General features: G+C 33.0%; 1 protein-coding gene and 1 pseudogene across 2 annotated transcripts; one reads left to right on the plus strand and one right to left on the minus strand.

Moving 5' to 3' along the window:
* The first annotated feature begins 911 nt into the window (after nucleotides 1-911).
* On the plus strand, nucleotides 912-7,642 carry LOC110643349 (putative leucine-rich repeat receptor-like serine/threonine-protein kinase At2g14440). 2 transcript variants are annotated; one of them, XM_058141340.1, is made up of 15 exons: nucleotides 912-1,092; nucleotides 1,309-1,416; nucleotides 1,596-1,703; nucleotides 1,904-2,359; nucleotides 2,449-2,532; nucleotides 2,809-2,879; nucleotides 3,087-3,172; nucleotides 4,146-4,218; nucleotides 4,810-5,233; nucleotides 5,536-5,616; nucleotides 5,730-5,800; nucleotides 6,339-6,397; nucleotides 6,573-6,717; nucleotides 6,816-6,971; nucleotides 7,264-7,642. In XM_058141340.1, exons 1-15 carry the CDS (start codon nucleotides 1,023-1,025, stop codon nucleotides 7,360-7,362), a joined length of 2,091 nt encoding a protein of 696 aa, XP_057997323.1. In that variant the 5' UTR covers nucleotides 912-1,022; the 3' UTR covers nucleotides 7,363-7,642. The 2 variants fall into 2 exon arrangements, with proteins under 2 accessions (XP_057997323.1, XP_057997324.1); XM_058141341.1 differs by having other exon boundaries at nucleotides 2,452-2,532.
* Nucleotides 7,643-9,593: 1,951 nt separating this feature from the next.
* On the minus strand, nucleotides 9,594-12,657 carry LOC110643352 (probable amidase At4g34880; annotated as a pseudogene).
* Nucleotides 12,658-15,578: the final 2,921 nt, after the last annotated feature.

Below are 15,578 nucleotides of genomic sequence, written 5' to 3' on the forward strand. Positions count from 1 at the left end.
GCACACACGAGGTACGACTACAGTGCGAGAAATTATATTATACTCTTGTTAAGAGAAATTACATTATATTCTTGTCATTTTATGTAAAATTAATACATAAAATTGTCTCATAAAATAATAAATTAATTATAATGACAACTAAATGATAAAGTAATTATAATTATAATTTATTATTATATCATTAATTTATTTTAAAAAATGGTTTGTTATTTGTTATGGTTATAGCTCAAACCATTTGGCTCTACTTTAATCATTAAATCTAATCTTATATATATATATATATATATATATATATATATATATATATATATATATATATATATATATATATATATATATGAATGAATGAAAGTTAAAATTTTAAAAATATTTTTGGCATTTGGATGCATAATTACTTGATACATGGGATGATGAAAATAATAATTTTATTTAAAAATATAAATATTTAGAATTTATAAATTTTAAAGTATTTAAAATTTTATTTTAGACTGCTTTCATAATCTGATTACTAAAATCTTGGACAATCGACCTTGTAAACAAATTTAGATCTCATTCAAATCTAAATCTGTACATTTTTATTTCATAAAACATCAAATTCATGGATCCTTTATTAGGATTTGTTTTCAGGATTTTTTGATAGCGAATTCTCAAATTAATCTAGGAGATATAACCCAGGTCCCATCTTCATTTAATTTATGATTAGTCTAAGGGAGAACTAGGGTTCACACTAGTCAACTTCTGAAAATACAAGGGAGGACTTTTGTCTGTTATGTTTTTTTTTTTTTTTTTTCCTCTTTTATATAATTTTTTTTTTTGGGCAAGTTGTTACATTTTTAATATAATTGTTTAGGAGAAACTTGGACCAGCTACTTGTATGGGTTTCTCACTATAAGATCTTTACCAGGCCTCTTCAAAGTTTCAACCAACTTTCCTACGTGTACTTGCCTCTCCATTCAGATATCTTTCTTTCCCTTGCTCTCTCTCAAACCCTAAATCTTAGCTGTAGTGTCCCTGCAACTCTGATGGCTTCCTGCTTAGGGTGTTGTTTTGGAAACACGAATACTGATAAACATCGCAGCACTGACAAAAAAGGTAATTTTTTAACTAGCGAGTCCACAGTATTAGTCCCATGGAGGCTCTTAAATTATACTTCTATTTTATGCTCCATAATGATCCATTTCTTATGAGTTCCATGAAGGAATCGTTTTTTAGAAGTTATTTAGATTTTTGGTGGACAGCTCCACCGTCTTTTCTTTTTTCTCACAATTTTCTCTCTTTTCACTTTGAGGCGTGTTATGAATTGTTCAGATGGTGGATCTACATTACCAGCACTCCAACCAGTGTCATCACCTCACCACTCACCAGTTATAGATCAGATTGAATCTAGCTCTGCAGTTCAGGATCAAGAGAATCAAGGTTATTGCCATAGAGGCCCTTCAATTATACTTCTATTTTATTCTCCATAATGGTCCATTTCTTATGTGTTCCACGAAGGAATCGTTTTTAATATGTTTGGTGGACAGATCCACCATCTTTTCTCTTTTCTCACAATTTTCTTTCTCTTTTGACTTTGAGGCGTGTTATGAATTGTTCAGATGGTGGATCTACATTACCAGCACTCCAACCAGTGTCATCACCTCACCACTCACCAGTTATAGATCAGATTGAATCTAGCTCTGCAGTTCAGGATCAAGAGAATCAAGGTTAGTGCCATAGAGGCCCTTCAATTATACTTCTATTTTATGCTCCACGATGCTCCATTTCTGGATGTGTATATATGGGTTAAATGACGGAATCGTTTTTTAGAAGTTATTTAGATTTTTGGTGGACAGATCCACGATCTGTACTCTTTTATCACAGTTTTCCTTCTCTTCTGACTTTGAGGTGTATTATAAATTTTCAGACGGTGGATCTATGTTACCTACACCCCAACCAACTCCACCACCTCACGTCTCACCGGTTATACATCCGATTGAATCTAGCTCAGTAGTTCATGATCAGGAGAATCAAGGTCATGCTTCTACCTCTGAGAACCATCAAGCGTATGAGCTGAAGAAATATAACTTTGAACAACTAGCAGAGGCTACTCGTCATTTCTCCAACAACTTTCTACTTGGCGAGGGTTCTTTTGGTCAAGTCTACGAGGGAAAGCTAGATGGTAAAGTCGTAGCTATCAAAAAACTTAAAAGAACACAGGAACAGCATGAAAAGCCCCAAAAAAATTTGGAGGAGATTGAGGTCCTTAGAAATGTAAGTCATCCACATATTGTTAAGCTGGAAGGGTACTGCAATGAACAAGCTAATAAATTGCTTGTTTTAGAATATGTTCCCAATAAGTCCTTGAATTTTCATTTGCATGGTAAGTCCCTTTTCAAGCCTTCAAATGTTCATACATATCACTATCTGGGCATAGCTGTAAATATGGTATAACGATCTTATGATATATAGAAGGAAAGGAGCTTTTGGCGTGGGACAACAGAATGAAAATTGCAATCGGCTCTGCTAAAGGGATTCAATATCTACATGAAGGCTGTGAGTAATCAATAATTTATTTGCTACTTGCTAGGCTATAATAATTAAATGTTGAGGCTTGATGTTATTTCATTTTTTTTTTTTGTGTTATTAATCAATTTCATGTTAAGGGAAATTCTTGCGTAAATCTAGTCCATCACGGATTCAAGACATAAAAATATAAATACGTTTCACCATACATCTTGTGTTTTGGATCCATGGTAAATCGAATTTAGGCAAAAAAAATCTTCATATTAAACTTTTCTAATCTCACATAATCCATGTGTATATGTTCAGGTGATCCTAAAATTATACACCGAGATATCAAGTCTGCGAATATACTCGTTGACAATGAATTCCAGCCAAAGGTATTTAGAATAGTTTGATTTAAAAAAAAATTAAAATTTTGGCATTTAAATTCTAAGTTAAATGCTAAAAGTTTCTTTTTAAAAGGCATTGGAAAACTGTACATATCTGAACTCATTAATTTTGGATGTAAGTTTACTTTATTGTATTTGATATTAAATTATGTGGCAAAATAAATCTCCTAATCTATTTATATAATTTTTGTTTAGGTAGCAGATTTCTCACTCGCCATATTTTTGCCGATTTCTGATGATATTACTCACATCAGTAGTAGTATGGTGATGGGAACTAACGTGTAAGACACAAAATTTCTTTCTTGTTATTAATTATATTTTACATTGCTATTAATTAGGATTTACTTTTTGAATAATTACAACATATGAAAATAAAACAACAACAAATTGAATAGCACCAATTTTTTGGGCTTCCCTAGCAAAGAATTTCATTTAAGAAAAAAAAATATTAACTATATTTTTTGTTATATGCAGTTATGCAGATCCAGAGCATTCTCCTTTTCAAAAAGTTTCTGAGAAGTCAGATATTTATTCTTTTGGTGTTGTACTTTTAGAACTAATTATCGGGAAAAAGCCTTCTGCGATAAATTTTAACATCATTGAATGGGTATGACAATTATTGTTAATAGATTACAATATTACTGCAATTTAATATTTTTATGTATAAACAAATAAATTATTGACTTTTTTTTTAATTTAGTTTGACAATTAAAATTTAAATTTTTTTATTAATGAACGTAAACAAATAATATATTAAAAATATAAGTGAACTTATATGGTTTTTATAATTCAGATATGTAGTTCTACAGGCTTGAGTTTTGACCAATTATTTTAGTAGATAATTCTCAAAATTAAAATATATTTACAAATATGTGAGTTAACTCACAGTTAGTAATATGTTAGAAAATTATCAAAGCTTAATTCTGATGGAAAAAACTAAAGAATGTATGTATATATATATTTTTTAATATTTAGGTAAGAACTCGAATTGAGTCAGCTTTGAGAAAGGGAAAATATGAAGATCTTGTTGATTCCAAATTAACAAGTTATCCAGCAGAAGAAATGAAACGCGTGATTTATTGTGCTATAGCTTCTATATTTAAACCTTCAAAGTTTCGTCCAAAAATGAAAGAGGTAAAAACTTAGCGCACACATGTGCGTATATGTACATATATATATATATATATATATATCAATGAAAAAAATTACATAGTTTGCATAACTTTTTTGACATTGCTACATTATGCTTTGCAGATCATTGAAGTTCTTGAAGGGACTATACCTCCAGAGGAGATATGGAATTCGGAAGATAATAAATTCTTACACAGTATGAAAAAAAAGTTTCATTTCTTATAGAAATTCTGACATGCTTTTTCTAGATTTTTTATTCATTTTATTTATAGAAAAATTAAATATTTGGTCACTGAATTTTTCACTTTTATTTAGTTACAAATTTTCAATTGTAAAACTTTAATTTAATTCTACTGAACATTAGTCCAATTTAATTAAAATAAGTTAAAGTTTTAATTTTAACCAAATTAAAATAAATTGAAATTTATAATCAAATTAAAATTGAGTAGAAATTTTTTTTATAGTTATTTTGTTTTTATTGATCATATTTTGTACTTTAATATATATATATATATATATATATATATATATATATATATATATATATATATATATATATATAACAATTCATTTATGGTGGGTTTTAAGAAAAAATATATATTTTTTGTTGAAAACAAAGTCACCGTGCTAAAAAAAAAAAATAATTTTAGAATCTCCCACTTATAATTATAGAAGCATTTCTCTCGAGTGATCTATTGGACTTAATTTTTGATGAACTTTTCCTTTAACAAGTTGTCCTTTATCTTACACCACAATCTCTAATTTATCCTTCTCTTCCTTTATCCAGATAACCCTAAGGCTAACAGATCTCATCATGAAGACCATCTCCAGCATATGGTGCAGAAACTCCATCGATATTCGAGAAACTCCATCTAATGGCACTGACAATTTTCAAGATTATCAACCGAGGGAAATTACTTATAAAGAACTAATTACAGCCACTGATGGTTTCTCTCTCGACAATTTTCTTGGTGAGGGTCGTTCTGGTCAAGTGTACAAGGGATGCCTAAATGGTGAAGCGGTAACAGTTAAGAGATTTAAATATAGGCCTGGAGAGCAAGAAGATGAATACGAGAAGATTAAAGCCATTAGTAGTAGTGTCCATCATGAAAATCTTGTTAACCTGATTCGATTCTGCAATGAAGGAGCAAATAGACTGCTTGTTTATGAGTTTGTTCCGGAGGACAAAACCTATGGTTCTTATTTTCGAGGTATGCCCTTACCTTTGCCACATCTAGGACATTTTATTTGCAAGGCTTTGAGGGAACCATATCATTAACAAGACCATATCTAACCCAAAATCTTAAGACAAAACCAATGTTTAATGTATTAGGTTTTAGTATTCCACATTTTGCCTCTTAAATGTTCTATTCCATTTAATTTGGACTACTTACTTGATATTTACTTCGCGTTGCATCCACAATTTCGTTAGGATGACATCGCAAATAACAATATGTGGCGGAAAATATGCTATTATACATCTATTGTCTTATAAAGATGGAAAACATTGCAGGAGTTGAATTTGTTCCATGGCAAATCTCGCGCAGAATCATCAATTGCAGGATGAAAATATTGGAATATCTGTTGGAACGCTGTAAGTATTCCCTGCATTCTGAGTTTATGCCTTGGCTAATAAGCCTCATTTCGTTTTCAGGTTTAAATTGTTGGTACCTGCTTTTTCGCATTTCATTTGTGATGTATTTTCAGATGAACCCTGGGATTTGTATGACGTCTTCCATAGAGATCGAATTTATATTGATGATAATATGAAAGTGAAGGTGATTATTACAAACTCAAACGATCAATTATTGATAATCTTTTCTATAATAAGAAACAGAAACTCACCTCACTTTGTGTATGTTAGACATTTTTTTTTTTTTAAAGCAAATATTAAGAGAAGCCTTTCTCATTTTTTAGATATTTGTTGGATCAGGAAAACACATTTTTAAATATATTAGTTAAAAATTTTAAAAATTAATTTAAAATTAAATTTAATAAGTTTTAATTATAAAAACTTCAAAATTTTAAAATATTTCTTTTTTATGATATTTCGTTAGAAAAGTGCTTTTTCCATTGTGAACCTCAGTGCCAAATGAAGCTTTTTTTTATATGTGCAATTTGCAATAGAATAATAACAAGCGGAGAAAATTGATCATGGAAGTGGAGCCAGGAAGTATTGTTAACATTAGAAGATGTTGAATGTATCGTTAAATTTGGATTGGACTATTAAACTATTTTTATGTAAACTGACCTTTTTTTTTTATTTGGTGCTAAACTATACAATGCAATAAATTTACTTCAGTCATTTTTATCCAGTTTGCAGAGTATGGACGTGCCAATTTTCTCTCAAATTCTGCTACTTGTGTCTCTACTGGGTAAAAATAAAAATTCTATTATGTTGCCTGAACTAAATTATATTGCAGCCTTGTGGTGTATTTTTGGCATACTAGGAAAACTACCAAAAAGAAAATACATTTTACCATATTTACCTTTAAAGAATATTTGTTGAACCGTTCTCATATCTCGCAACTTTTTCATCTCCAACTGCAGTTATATGCCTCCTGAATATTTCCATAGGAGGAGATTCACTGAGAAGACCTATGCTTATTCTTTTGGTCTATTCGTTTTGGAGGAAATTACAGGGAAACAACATGATGATATCAGTTTCAATGGCAACTCTAACATAGTTCAATGGGTACATAATTGTTCCTCGATTAATTTAGTGTATATTTTGGAAATAAAATCTTTGTTGCCTGGGAAAAATAATAAATGCTTTCCTCTATTAATTTTCAGGCTGTACCTCGGCTCCGAAAAGGTTTGTCCAATGGCAACTATGATTTTATTGATAAAAGATTGCAGGGCTATGACAACAATGAAATGACGCAAGTGATAGCTTGTGCTTTAGCTTGTTTAAATGATAATCCAGAAGATCGACCACAAATGAATGAGGTAAGTTATTATATATAGAGTTCAATTTTTATTTTAAGATAAAATTTGGTAATTTTTATAATAATAGTAAATTCGTATAATTAATTAGATAACTAACTTTTTTTGAAAAACAAAATCATCCCTTATTTCCTCTTTAATTATCCTTGGAGGGGAGGGGTGACACCAATCACCCCCTTCCCATGTTTACCAAAAGAGTAAAGGGTTGAACATTTATATGCCATATCAAACGCATTCTTAGTGTATAGTTTTACTTATTCTGACAAAGCACAATCTTTTTCATTCGGCAAAGCAGATAGTTGAAGCTTTAGAAGGAAATATTCAAGTTTTAGAAAGATATATTCCCCTAGAAGATCTATGGAAAAGGGAGCAAGAGCTAAGCCGTCGACAGTAAATCATCATACTCTACGGCAAGCCGACAACTGTTTAGGTCATTTCAGCCTCGCCCAAGCGTGCGATTTGGCAGGATGAGCCTTGCCTCAAGCAAGTTGAGCCAAGCCAAAGGACAAGGTCTGCCTATCCTACGAAAATTTCCACTTACTGGTATTAATTTGGCCTCCAACATATAATTTGAGTTGTTTTTTATTAAATTCAAAACTTTATATATATAGTTGTCGCAATCAATGCTTTTAATCATTTTTTTTATATGATTTGAGGTAAAAAATTTTAAAATATTTTTCAAAAGCATCAGTGATTGTTTCTGGAATAGAAGATTCAAGGCACTCTCAAATTGCATCTACTGATATGAGGTGCGCCACCATGGGAAAGGTAACTAATAACATGGCGTCTTAATTTTTAAGCAGATTCTTAGGTCACTTCCAGCCAACAAGAAAAGCCCAATTAAAATAAAAGAAGAACTAAGAAAAAGGAAGAACGAAAAGTCAACAGAGGAAAAGTAATAAAAAAAAAAAAAGAGATAAAAACAGAACCAAAACAGAGCAGAATCGGGTACAGGGCAAGAAAACAGAGTGCCCTTTTCTGCTTGAGCGCCGAAACAGGGAATTGAGAGGGAGAATGACCCAAACCTGAAATCAATCCATTTCTTTGATTAAATCAAGTCCTCAGTACCTATTCTTGTCTTCCCAAACAGAAATCCTTCATTGAGAACGCCTAATCACCGTTTCTCTCAATTTAGACGCACTTGATTGAAGGAAGGAAAAGGAGGACAGCAACTAACCTCTCCAATTTTGAGGTTTTGATCCTTATTTTCAGTCATACTCTTCATCGTAATTTCTCTACATCTACCTTTTTCCATTAAACTATATTATCTTACTTTCTCACCTAGAAGATGGTTGAGTGAGGGAAAGAAACCCATATGGCTGTCCATCAATAGCTCATTCAACATTCATGAGAGCATGTAGCTTTTCTTTAACCTTATACAGCAACCTAGAAGTTGTTCCCAAGTCGTCATTTGAGTTAGTGATTGAAGGAGGAAATTGAAGTTTGGAGGGACAGTTTATATTGATAAGTTTGCTTCGAAAGATGCTTACCAATGGGTGTGGTGATTACTAAAGGATTTATATAAGCCCTAAATTGACCATGGCTGCCCCTTTTTGATATTTTTAATATTGATGAGTTTAAGAGCATGTAAGGAAAGTAGGAGTTGATTTGACAGTAAACCATGTTAGAATTATAAATAGACATTTTTAATTTATATGATGTGAAATTGTTGTTGATCATGTGAGTAACGAATAAAATAATCTCATGGATGTTAAGTCTCATGGATGTTAAAGACGTATATTTATTTAAGAATTATTTCAACTACCCTATAATATGTTATGATTTACTAAGTGCTCATTAAATATGCACTGAATAAACAACACCCCGATGACGGGTGAATTATTTTCAGCTCAGCTTATATTTATACTGTTTTTGGGATAGTGTTTGATATACACATAGTCTTTGGGGCGTATATCAGATGGTCGTTCTTTGGGGTTAGCTTTGCACTTGTGTATGACAAATATTTTTCTTGCGCTTGGGTCGGTAGTGTCATCATAGAGCTCAATATGCCAGCATTGCTCTCAAGCTGCTAAATTGTGTGTGATATGCTAGCATTATCTAGATGAAGCATATTGCGAGTGTATGAGGTATTGTAGATTTTATGATTTTAATATATTTATTTTAGCAATACTGTTACAGCATGAATTTTATTTCAGTTCAGCTACATGAATTGGATTAAATGATATTTATTCAGCTGACCTGTTCTAATATAACAAAATTGATACTATAAGTACCAAAACCTTATCTGTTCTCCCTATGTTATTTATTTATCCGCTCGCTAAGTAGTTTTATTCACTCTCTTAATTTTTCAATATTTCAAATTCTTTTTGCTGATTTCACCACTAGCAGCCTCTCCTTTAGCGTTGTCCTCTCTTCCACTTTGTCAACTATAGAATCTAGTGGAAGTCGGACCAATATGCTTCTTTTAAATATTTATTTAGTTTTAGTTCATTGTACATGTGTAAAGATAGCTAGAAGCTCTGATCTGCAAATATTTTTTTGATCTTCACAGAGAGGATATATGAATATTTGTGTATCTAAATATGTTTAATGGGCACAGAGCTATATTTTATATACATATCAGATGCATTTTTACAGGTTTTATGTGTTCTTTTAGCTATAAATTTTGAGAAAATTCTATCAATTTTCTCAGTTACATTAGTCTCTATAGGTTAGGGACGGGTGTGACATATTTCCCCTCTTTTAATTACACTTTTAATCCAAGAGAAATACCCTATCTCGCTCTTCTAATCCTACACGTTGAAGGACTCCTAGCACAAGATGGTATTGTAGTTTCTCTCAAAGAGAAACTTGCCGGCAAGTTTGTGGGCCATGAACACTCGCTCAAGGGTGGACTAAGTCCATCTTGCGTGGACTGGTTCCTTCAGTTGCGTTATCAAATATTTCTTAACAGCAAGAAATTTTGGGGGCTTGCCAAATAGTTCCTTCAGCTATTGCTGCGGGATAAAAATTAACACGAAATAATCATGTTATGATATAATAGTGAGCAAAATATCATTTTCACATGAACAATTCAGATATTCATCAATACAAAAATCACAAGCGAATAAATAAAATTCCGTTTAGTTTAAAGAACTGTTTGTTCTTAGAAAAATCATCCTAAGAAAATATATACAGCCAGCAGGAGCTCTAATTCCTGGAATCAGTCCTCTTGACCATGAGATTTTCCTGCATAGCCAATTTTTTTTGTAAGTAAAATAATTTTTGTTAAATATTCCGCAAAAACTTAGCATATATCATCCAACTAAGTCAGATCAATTGATCCCCATACAAGCTAAAGAAATTTGGAGACTTTATTCTGAATCCTTGACTTCAAAATGAACTGCCGAGGGCTTCCAATTTCACGTTAAAGATTCAAGGCTTGAATGAAGGAGGCTTCCTAATCTTAGTAGCCTGCTCAAAGCCATAAGCGATCTCTATTAGTTTTGGTTCTGTACCCTTTAATCCTCCAAAGCAGATCCCAAGGGGCACCCCCTCAGTGTCATACCCAGCAGGGACAGTGATTCCTGGATGTCCTCTGAATGCAAGAAGAGTTGAGGCATATGAGCTCATTCCAAAATCGTAAGGAGTCACTAGTGCGTCTAGTTTATGCTTCCTCACCAATTCCTCAAAACCATTGCTTGAAATTCTGTTCAAATTTGCCACTGCTATCTTTAGCAGTTTTTCAGCCCCCTTCAAAGATTCAGCAGCTTCAAACGTGTCTTGACCATATTCCTTGGTCTTTTCCTGCACAGCCATTGAAAAAAAATCAACCACATTCTGTAATCTACCAAGGAATGCACATTGAAATAAAATCAAATCACCTACTTACCAAGTTGGAGAATTTCTTGTTGAAGGCAATGAGGTCTGCTAAGGTTCGCACTGTGGATTTCACCAGTTGTTTTAGGTATGCATTAATCGCTGGCTTGAACTGGGCCTGATATGCATTATATTCACCACTTCCAGTGAAATTTATGATCTCATCGATGTTGGAAATTTCCCAATGATCTACCAGAATTGCTCCTTTTTCCCTTTTTTTTTTTCACAGAAATGTTTCATCAAGTTATGCTTATAAAAAATTAAACCAATTCTCTAGTGGATTATTTAAACTAGAACTATGAAAGTCTCATTCTATTACCTTAGTGTGTCGAGGTGGAGCTTGAAAGCTCGAGTTTTAACAGATCCCTCGTCATTATAGAACTTGAAGAAAGGATTCCTGACTATCCCTAATCGCTTCCCTATAAGGCCATCAGGCTTAAGGAACTGCTTGTAGCCATCGCGTGGAATGAACTTGGCTGCACCTGTAGTCGCATTATCATAATAATCAAAGCCTACAATAGCATCAAGGACATAAACAGCATCTCTCACTGTTCGGCACATTGGCCTGCTCCATCCAACATGTGACAATTCCTTTGTCAATAATAATCACAGAATAAAATTCTCGATTCACCAAATCACTTATGTGCATATTCATGTCCAAAAAGACTAAATATTCAATCATATTAAGTTCGAATTTCTTTATGGAGAGAAGTAAAATCAGTAAGAACATACAGAAAACTAAAACAAAATGAATACAGAAAAGTACAACGAAGCTAATTTCCATTATAGATGGATAGTCTGTGTAGCTGCAGAGTTCACGAATGGAGAGTTCAGCAGAGGAATTATTGGTTCAGAGAAGTTCTTTTCTCAAGCAATTCTTATAAACACATCAAAATTGAATTAGAAACTGAAAAAATCTTGGAAAATAAGTGGAAAATGTTCTACAAACCAAATAACTGTTTGTTAACACCAGTATCACCTACCCAACTGAATCCTGTCTAGGGGAGATTGGGACGACTCCAGCTCTGCTAGTGAGACCAACGGTTGGTTTGATACCCACAATGGAGTTAACACTGGATGGACATAAGATGGAGCCATCAGTCTCAGTCCCCAGGGACACTGCTACCATATTTGCTGCTACTGATATTCCTGATCCGCTACTTGACCCACATGTCCCTGCTGATAGAACATAAGGATTCTGCAACCACACTCAAACATAATCCCCTTATTTATCTATTACGCAATTGAAATCACTTGACTAATTAATAGGAATACAAGGACCTTATGGTGGGCTTACCCTTCCTTGACCTTTTCTTCCACAGAAACCACGAGGTAAAAATTTCGATCTAAAAGCAGCCCATTCTGTCATGCTAGCCTTCCCTAATATGATGGCTCCAGCTTTCCTCAACCTCATCACCACACCTGCATCTCGAGGAACGACTGAACCAAGCAGCGCAAACGAGCCAGCAGTGGTGTTGAGCTTATCTTTGGTAGCGATGTTATCTTTGAGCAGGATAGGAATGCCATGTAAACTATGCAAAGAACCTGGAGCCTTAGCCTTGCGCTTTTGGTCAGCCTTATCAGCTAGGTATAGAGAATCAGGGTTCACTTCTGTGACCCCTCGAAGGAGAGGATTGAGCTAGCGGATTTCTTTGAGGTAGAACTGAACTAGTTGTCTGGAGGTTAGATGTTTCCGCTTAAATGCCAGTTGAAGATCATCATAGTTGCTTCTTTTATTGAGAACGCGATAGTTATCTTGGTTAAGAACCCACATAATAATATGGATGAAAGAACTAAAAGAAGTGGTGAATTGGTAGACATAGCTCTGCACTGCTCAAATGAAGAGTAAAATCATTTAGCTTAATTATTAGCTCTGGACATGGTAGAGAGGCGATGAGAAATTATGCAGCTTAATAAAAAGATAATCATTGTCTGTCTTTCTCTTTTTGATGTAGGACATTATTATATAGTTGAGTAATTATTACCCACATTTGGTATATATTTATTTAAACCGGTCACTAAAAATTGTCATTCAAAAAATAAAATATTAATGAATTCATGCCTGGTACATAGACCTGCAAGCCTTGAACCAAATTGAGATTGGTTCAAGTCAAATTCGGAATCCACTCAAGTTAATGATTTCAGGGTCCAAACCTGATCAAATCAATTATGGAAGAGTCTGTTTTGACTTCTTTTCTAAACTCTATATTGAAATCAAATTAAATTAGCGATTCAAACCGTTTTTGGTTCAATAATTAGATTCTTTTTTTTTTAAGAAAAAAAGTAAAACACATATGTAAAGGACGCCAAATGATCAAATTATTTTCGAATCAAAGCTTAAACTGCTAAAAATAGAAACGAAAATTTCGATTAAATCGAACTAGGCCGATTACATGTTTACGCTCAAAATTTCATGTTGCAATGTATGTATAACAAAACAATAGAACAAGAGATTAAACAAATCTTGCACTGATGTAGCCCAACTGCAAGTGCATGGGTCGCATAAGTAGTATAAAAAAAGATACGGTTCCTATGGAGAGTTGTGTTAGTGATTAAATTGTTGATGTAAAATTAACTGATTATAGTTAAATTTAAACTAAAAAGGTAATAGAAGGAAGAGAATGGAATTTTAAGAGTATAATTGCAATTTCACTAAGAAATAACCTAAATGGGAATCCAACTATGTTTATAAGAAATAAACCCGACAAAATTAAGTGTGGCAAAAATTTAATTGATAATCAATCAAACTCAACTAACAATTAATGATAATAAAATGGTTCTGGAGTTTAGGGGTTCATATTCAAGCTAAATTGAGATTTTAAATTGGTTATCCAAACTCATGGGAATTATGGGTTTCAAGGAGATTAATTCTTAAATCCTTTGAATACCTTTTCGAGTGAAACAAAGAGTGTTCTAATTAACTCAATCCTACTTTAGTGGAGTTGAAATTAATTAAAACTCTTTAGGTTCCTTAATCAATCTATTAATCCTCTTAATCTTTAGTCTATTTCTAGATCTAAGTTAATTAAGTCCAATTTCTTAATTATCTATCTCAAGGTTTTCTCCTTTCGGTGCTTCAACCAAGGATTATGAACATTATTTAATAGGATCCTACACTAAGCATGTCATTGAGCACACAAGAAATTAATGAAACCTCATTTATAATAGGTAAAAAAAAGTCTCTATTTATATTCTCTGACAAAGAAAACCCTAAAATGGTGTGTGAGGTAATCGATTCACGTGGGAGAATCTTTTCTTTCTAGCTCATTTATGAAGAAATGCACAAGTCATGCAAGATATTGTGGGAATCTTGCGGTTACAGAGGCTTCCCATGAGGTTGCACAAGTTACGCGGGTTGCCTGTGCAAGTTTCTGCATGCTTTGAAGCCTCCCGTGAAAGTGCATAACTGGACTACACAGGTTATGCGGCAAGTTATGCAAGTTTTGGCCATTTGGGAATTCCTTCCGTGAAGCTGCATGAAGAGCTGCATAAGTTGTGCAGTTAATTATGCAAGTTTCTGCAGTTGTAGAGTCTCTTCCGTGAAGCTGCATAAGGGAAGAAGTGAAAGTGTATAAGTTATGCAGCAGGTTGTGCAAGTTTTGGCTGGTGTTGGGTCTCCTCCATGAAGCTGCATAAGGAACTCGCATAAGCTATGTAGTAAGTTGTGCATATTTCGACAGATATTCAATTCCTTCTAATTCCTATGCAAAAACTGTGCAGGTTATGCAGCAAGTCATGCAGATTTCAGCAACTTCACAATTTTTAATTTCTAAGCTTCATTTTAGCACTTTTGGATATGAAAATTACTCCTCACTTGTACAATTACTTTTTAGTCTCTCAAAAATACCATTTTATCTACAAAGCAAAAGCAAAATTACAAATTAGTCAAGAAATTGATAATTATGCAAAATTAACTAAATGGCTAATAAAATTAATTAAAAATAACTAACAAATCAATAAAATGACCATGAAATCTAACTTAATTAACTATGTAAAATGTATGCATCAAATACCCCCAAACTCAAATCTTTGCTTGTCCTCAAGCAAAATTTTAAAATATAATGCACTTTTGGCATGCCTTGTCCAAAGAACCATGAGAATTACCTACTAGAGCAATCTAACTCACCCTTGGCCACACCAACATTCCATATACCCATCCTTCACGATGCTAAGAGTCTAATGCTCACCCAAGCTTTCATCGCTTGGCCATCAAGTCAATTGTTATTCCAAATTTCTAAACCAACCAATCATAAGAGAAAGTTATGCTAAAAAAGAACCCTAGAACAATTAATAGCTAAAGTGCCTCTATATAGAATGATGGAATATGATGAATGAATGAACAAATTCCAATCCCATAGGCAAACTCCCTACTCATATCTCCACTAATGTAGCAAGTACTATCAAGAGATCAAATGTCTTTTTAGGGATGTAATAGGGCTATGGGGTTCAAAATGAAGTTAAGAAGAAAAAGGGTAAAAGGGATTCAAAGCATGAGAATCTTTTCAATCTTGAAAACATAAGGTACACTTCTAATATATATATATATATATATATAAAGAGGAGGGAAATACACAATGAGAATTTCCAAGTGCTAGCATGTTTTACAAAATATATAGAATGGAGGGACACTTTGATACTTTAAGTTTGTATCTTGTATTTTCTCTTGATGATTGTCCCTAAAATACCATCCCCAAACTCATTTTCTTTAATTACTTTGGGTGGATTTTCTTTCAATTTGAACTGCAATAATGAAAAGTACATACATACTAGCATTTTTACAACATGATAAGC

Source organism: Hevea brasiliensis, unplaced genomic scaffold (genome assembly GCF_030052815.1).
Source record: "Hevea brasiliensis isolate MT/VB/25A 57/8 unplaced genomic scaffold, ASM3005281v1 Scaf1, whole genome shotgun sequence".
Lineage (NCBI taxonomy): Eukaryota > Viridiplantae > Streptophyta > Magnoliopsida > Malpighiales > Euphorbiaceae > Hevea > Hevea brasiliensis.

What these genes read in the sequence shown, in the direction of transcription:
- LOC110643349 (XM_058141340.1), top strand. Translation starts at nt 1,023, where the DNA reads ATGGCTTCCTGCTTAGGGTGTTGTTTTGGAAACACGAATACTGATAAA. An exon ending in CTTGAATTTTCATTTGCATG is followed by an intron (nt 2,360 to 2,448) that starts GTAAGTCCCTTT and finishes TATGATATATAG; the next exon opens with AAGGAAAGGAGCTTTTGGCG. An exon ending in ACTCTAACATAGTTCAATGG is followed by an intron (nt 6,718 to 6,815) that starts GTACATAATTGT and finishes ATTAATTTTCAG; the next exon opens with GCTGTACCTCGGCTCCGAAA.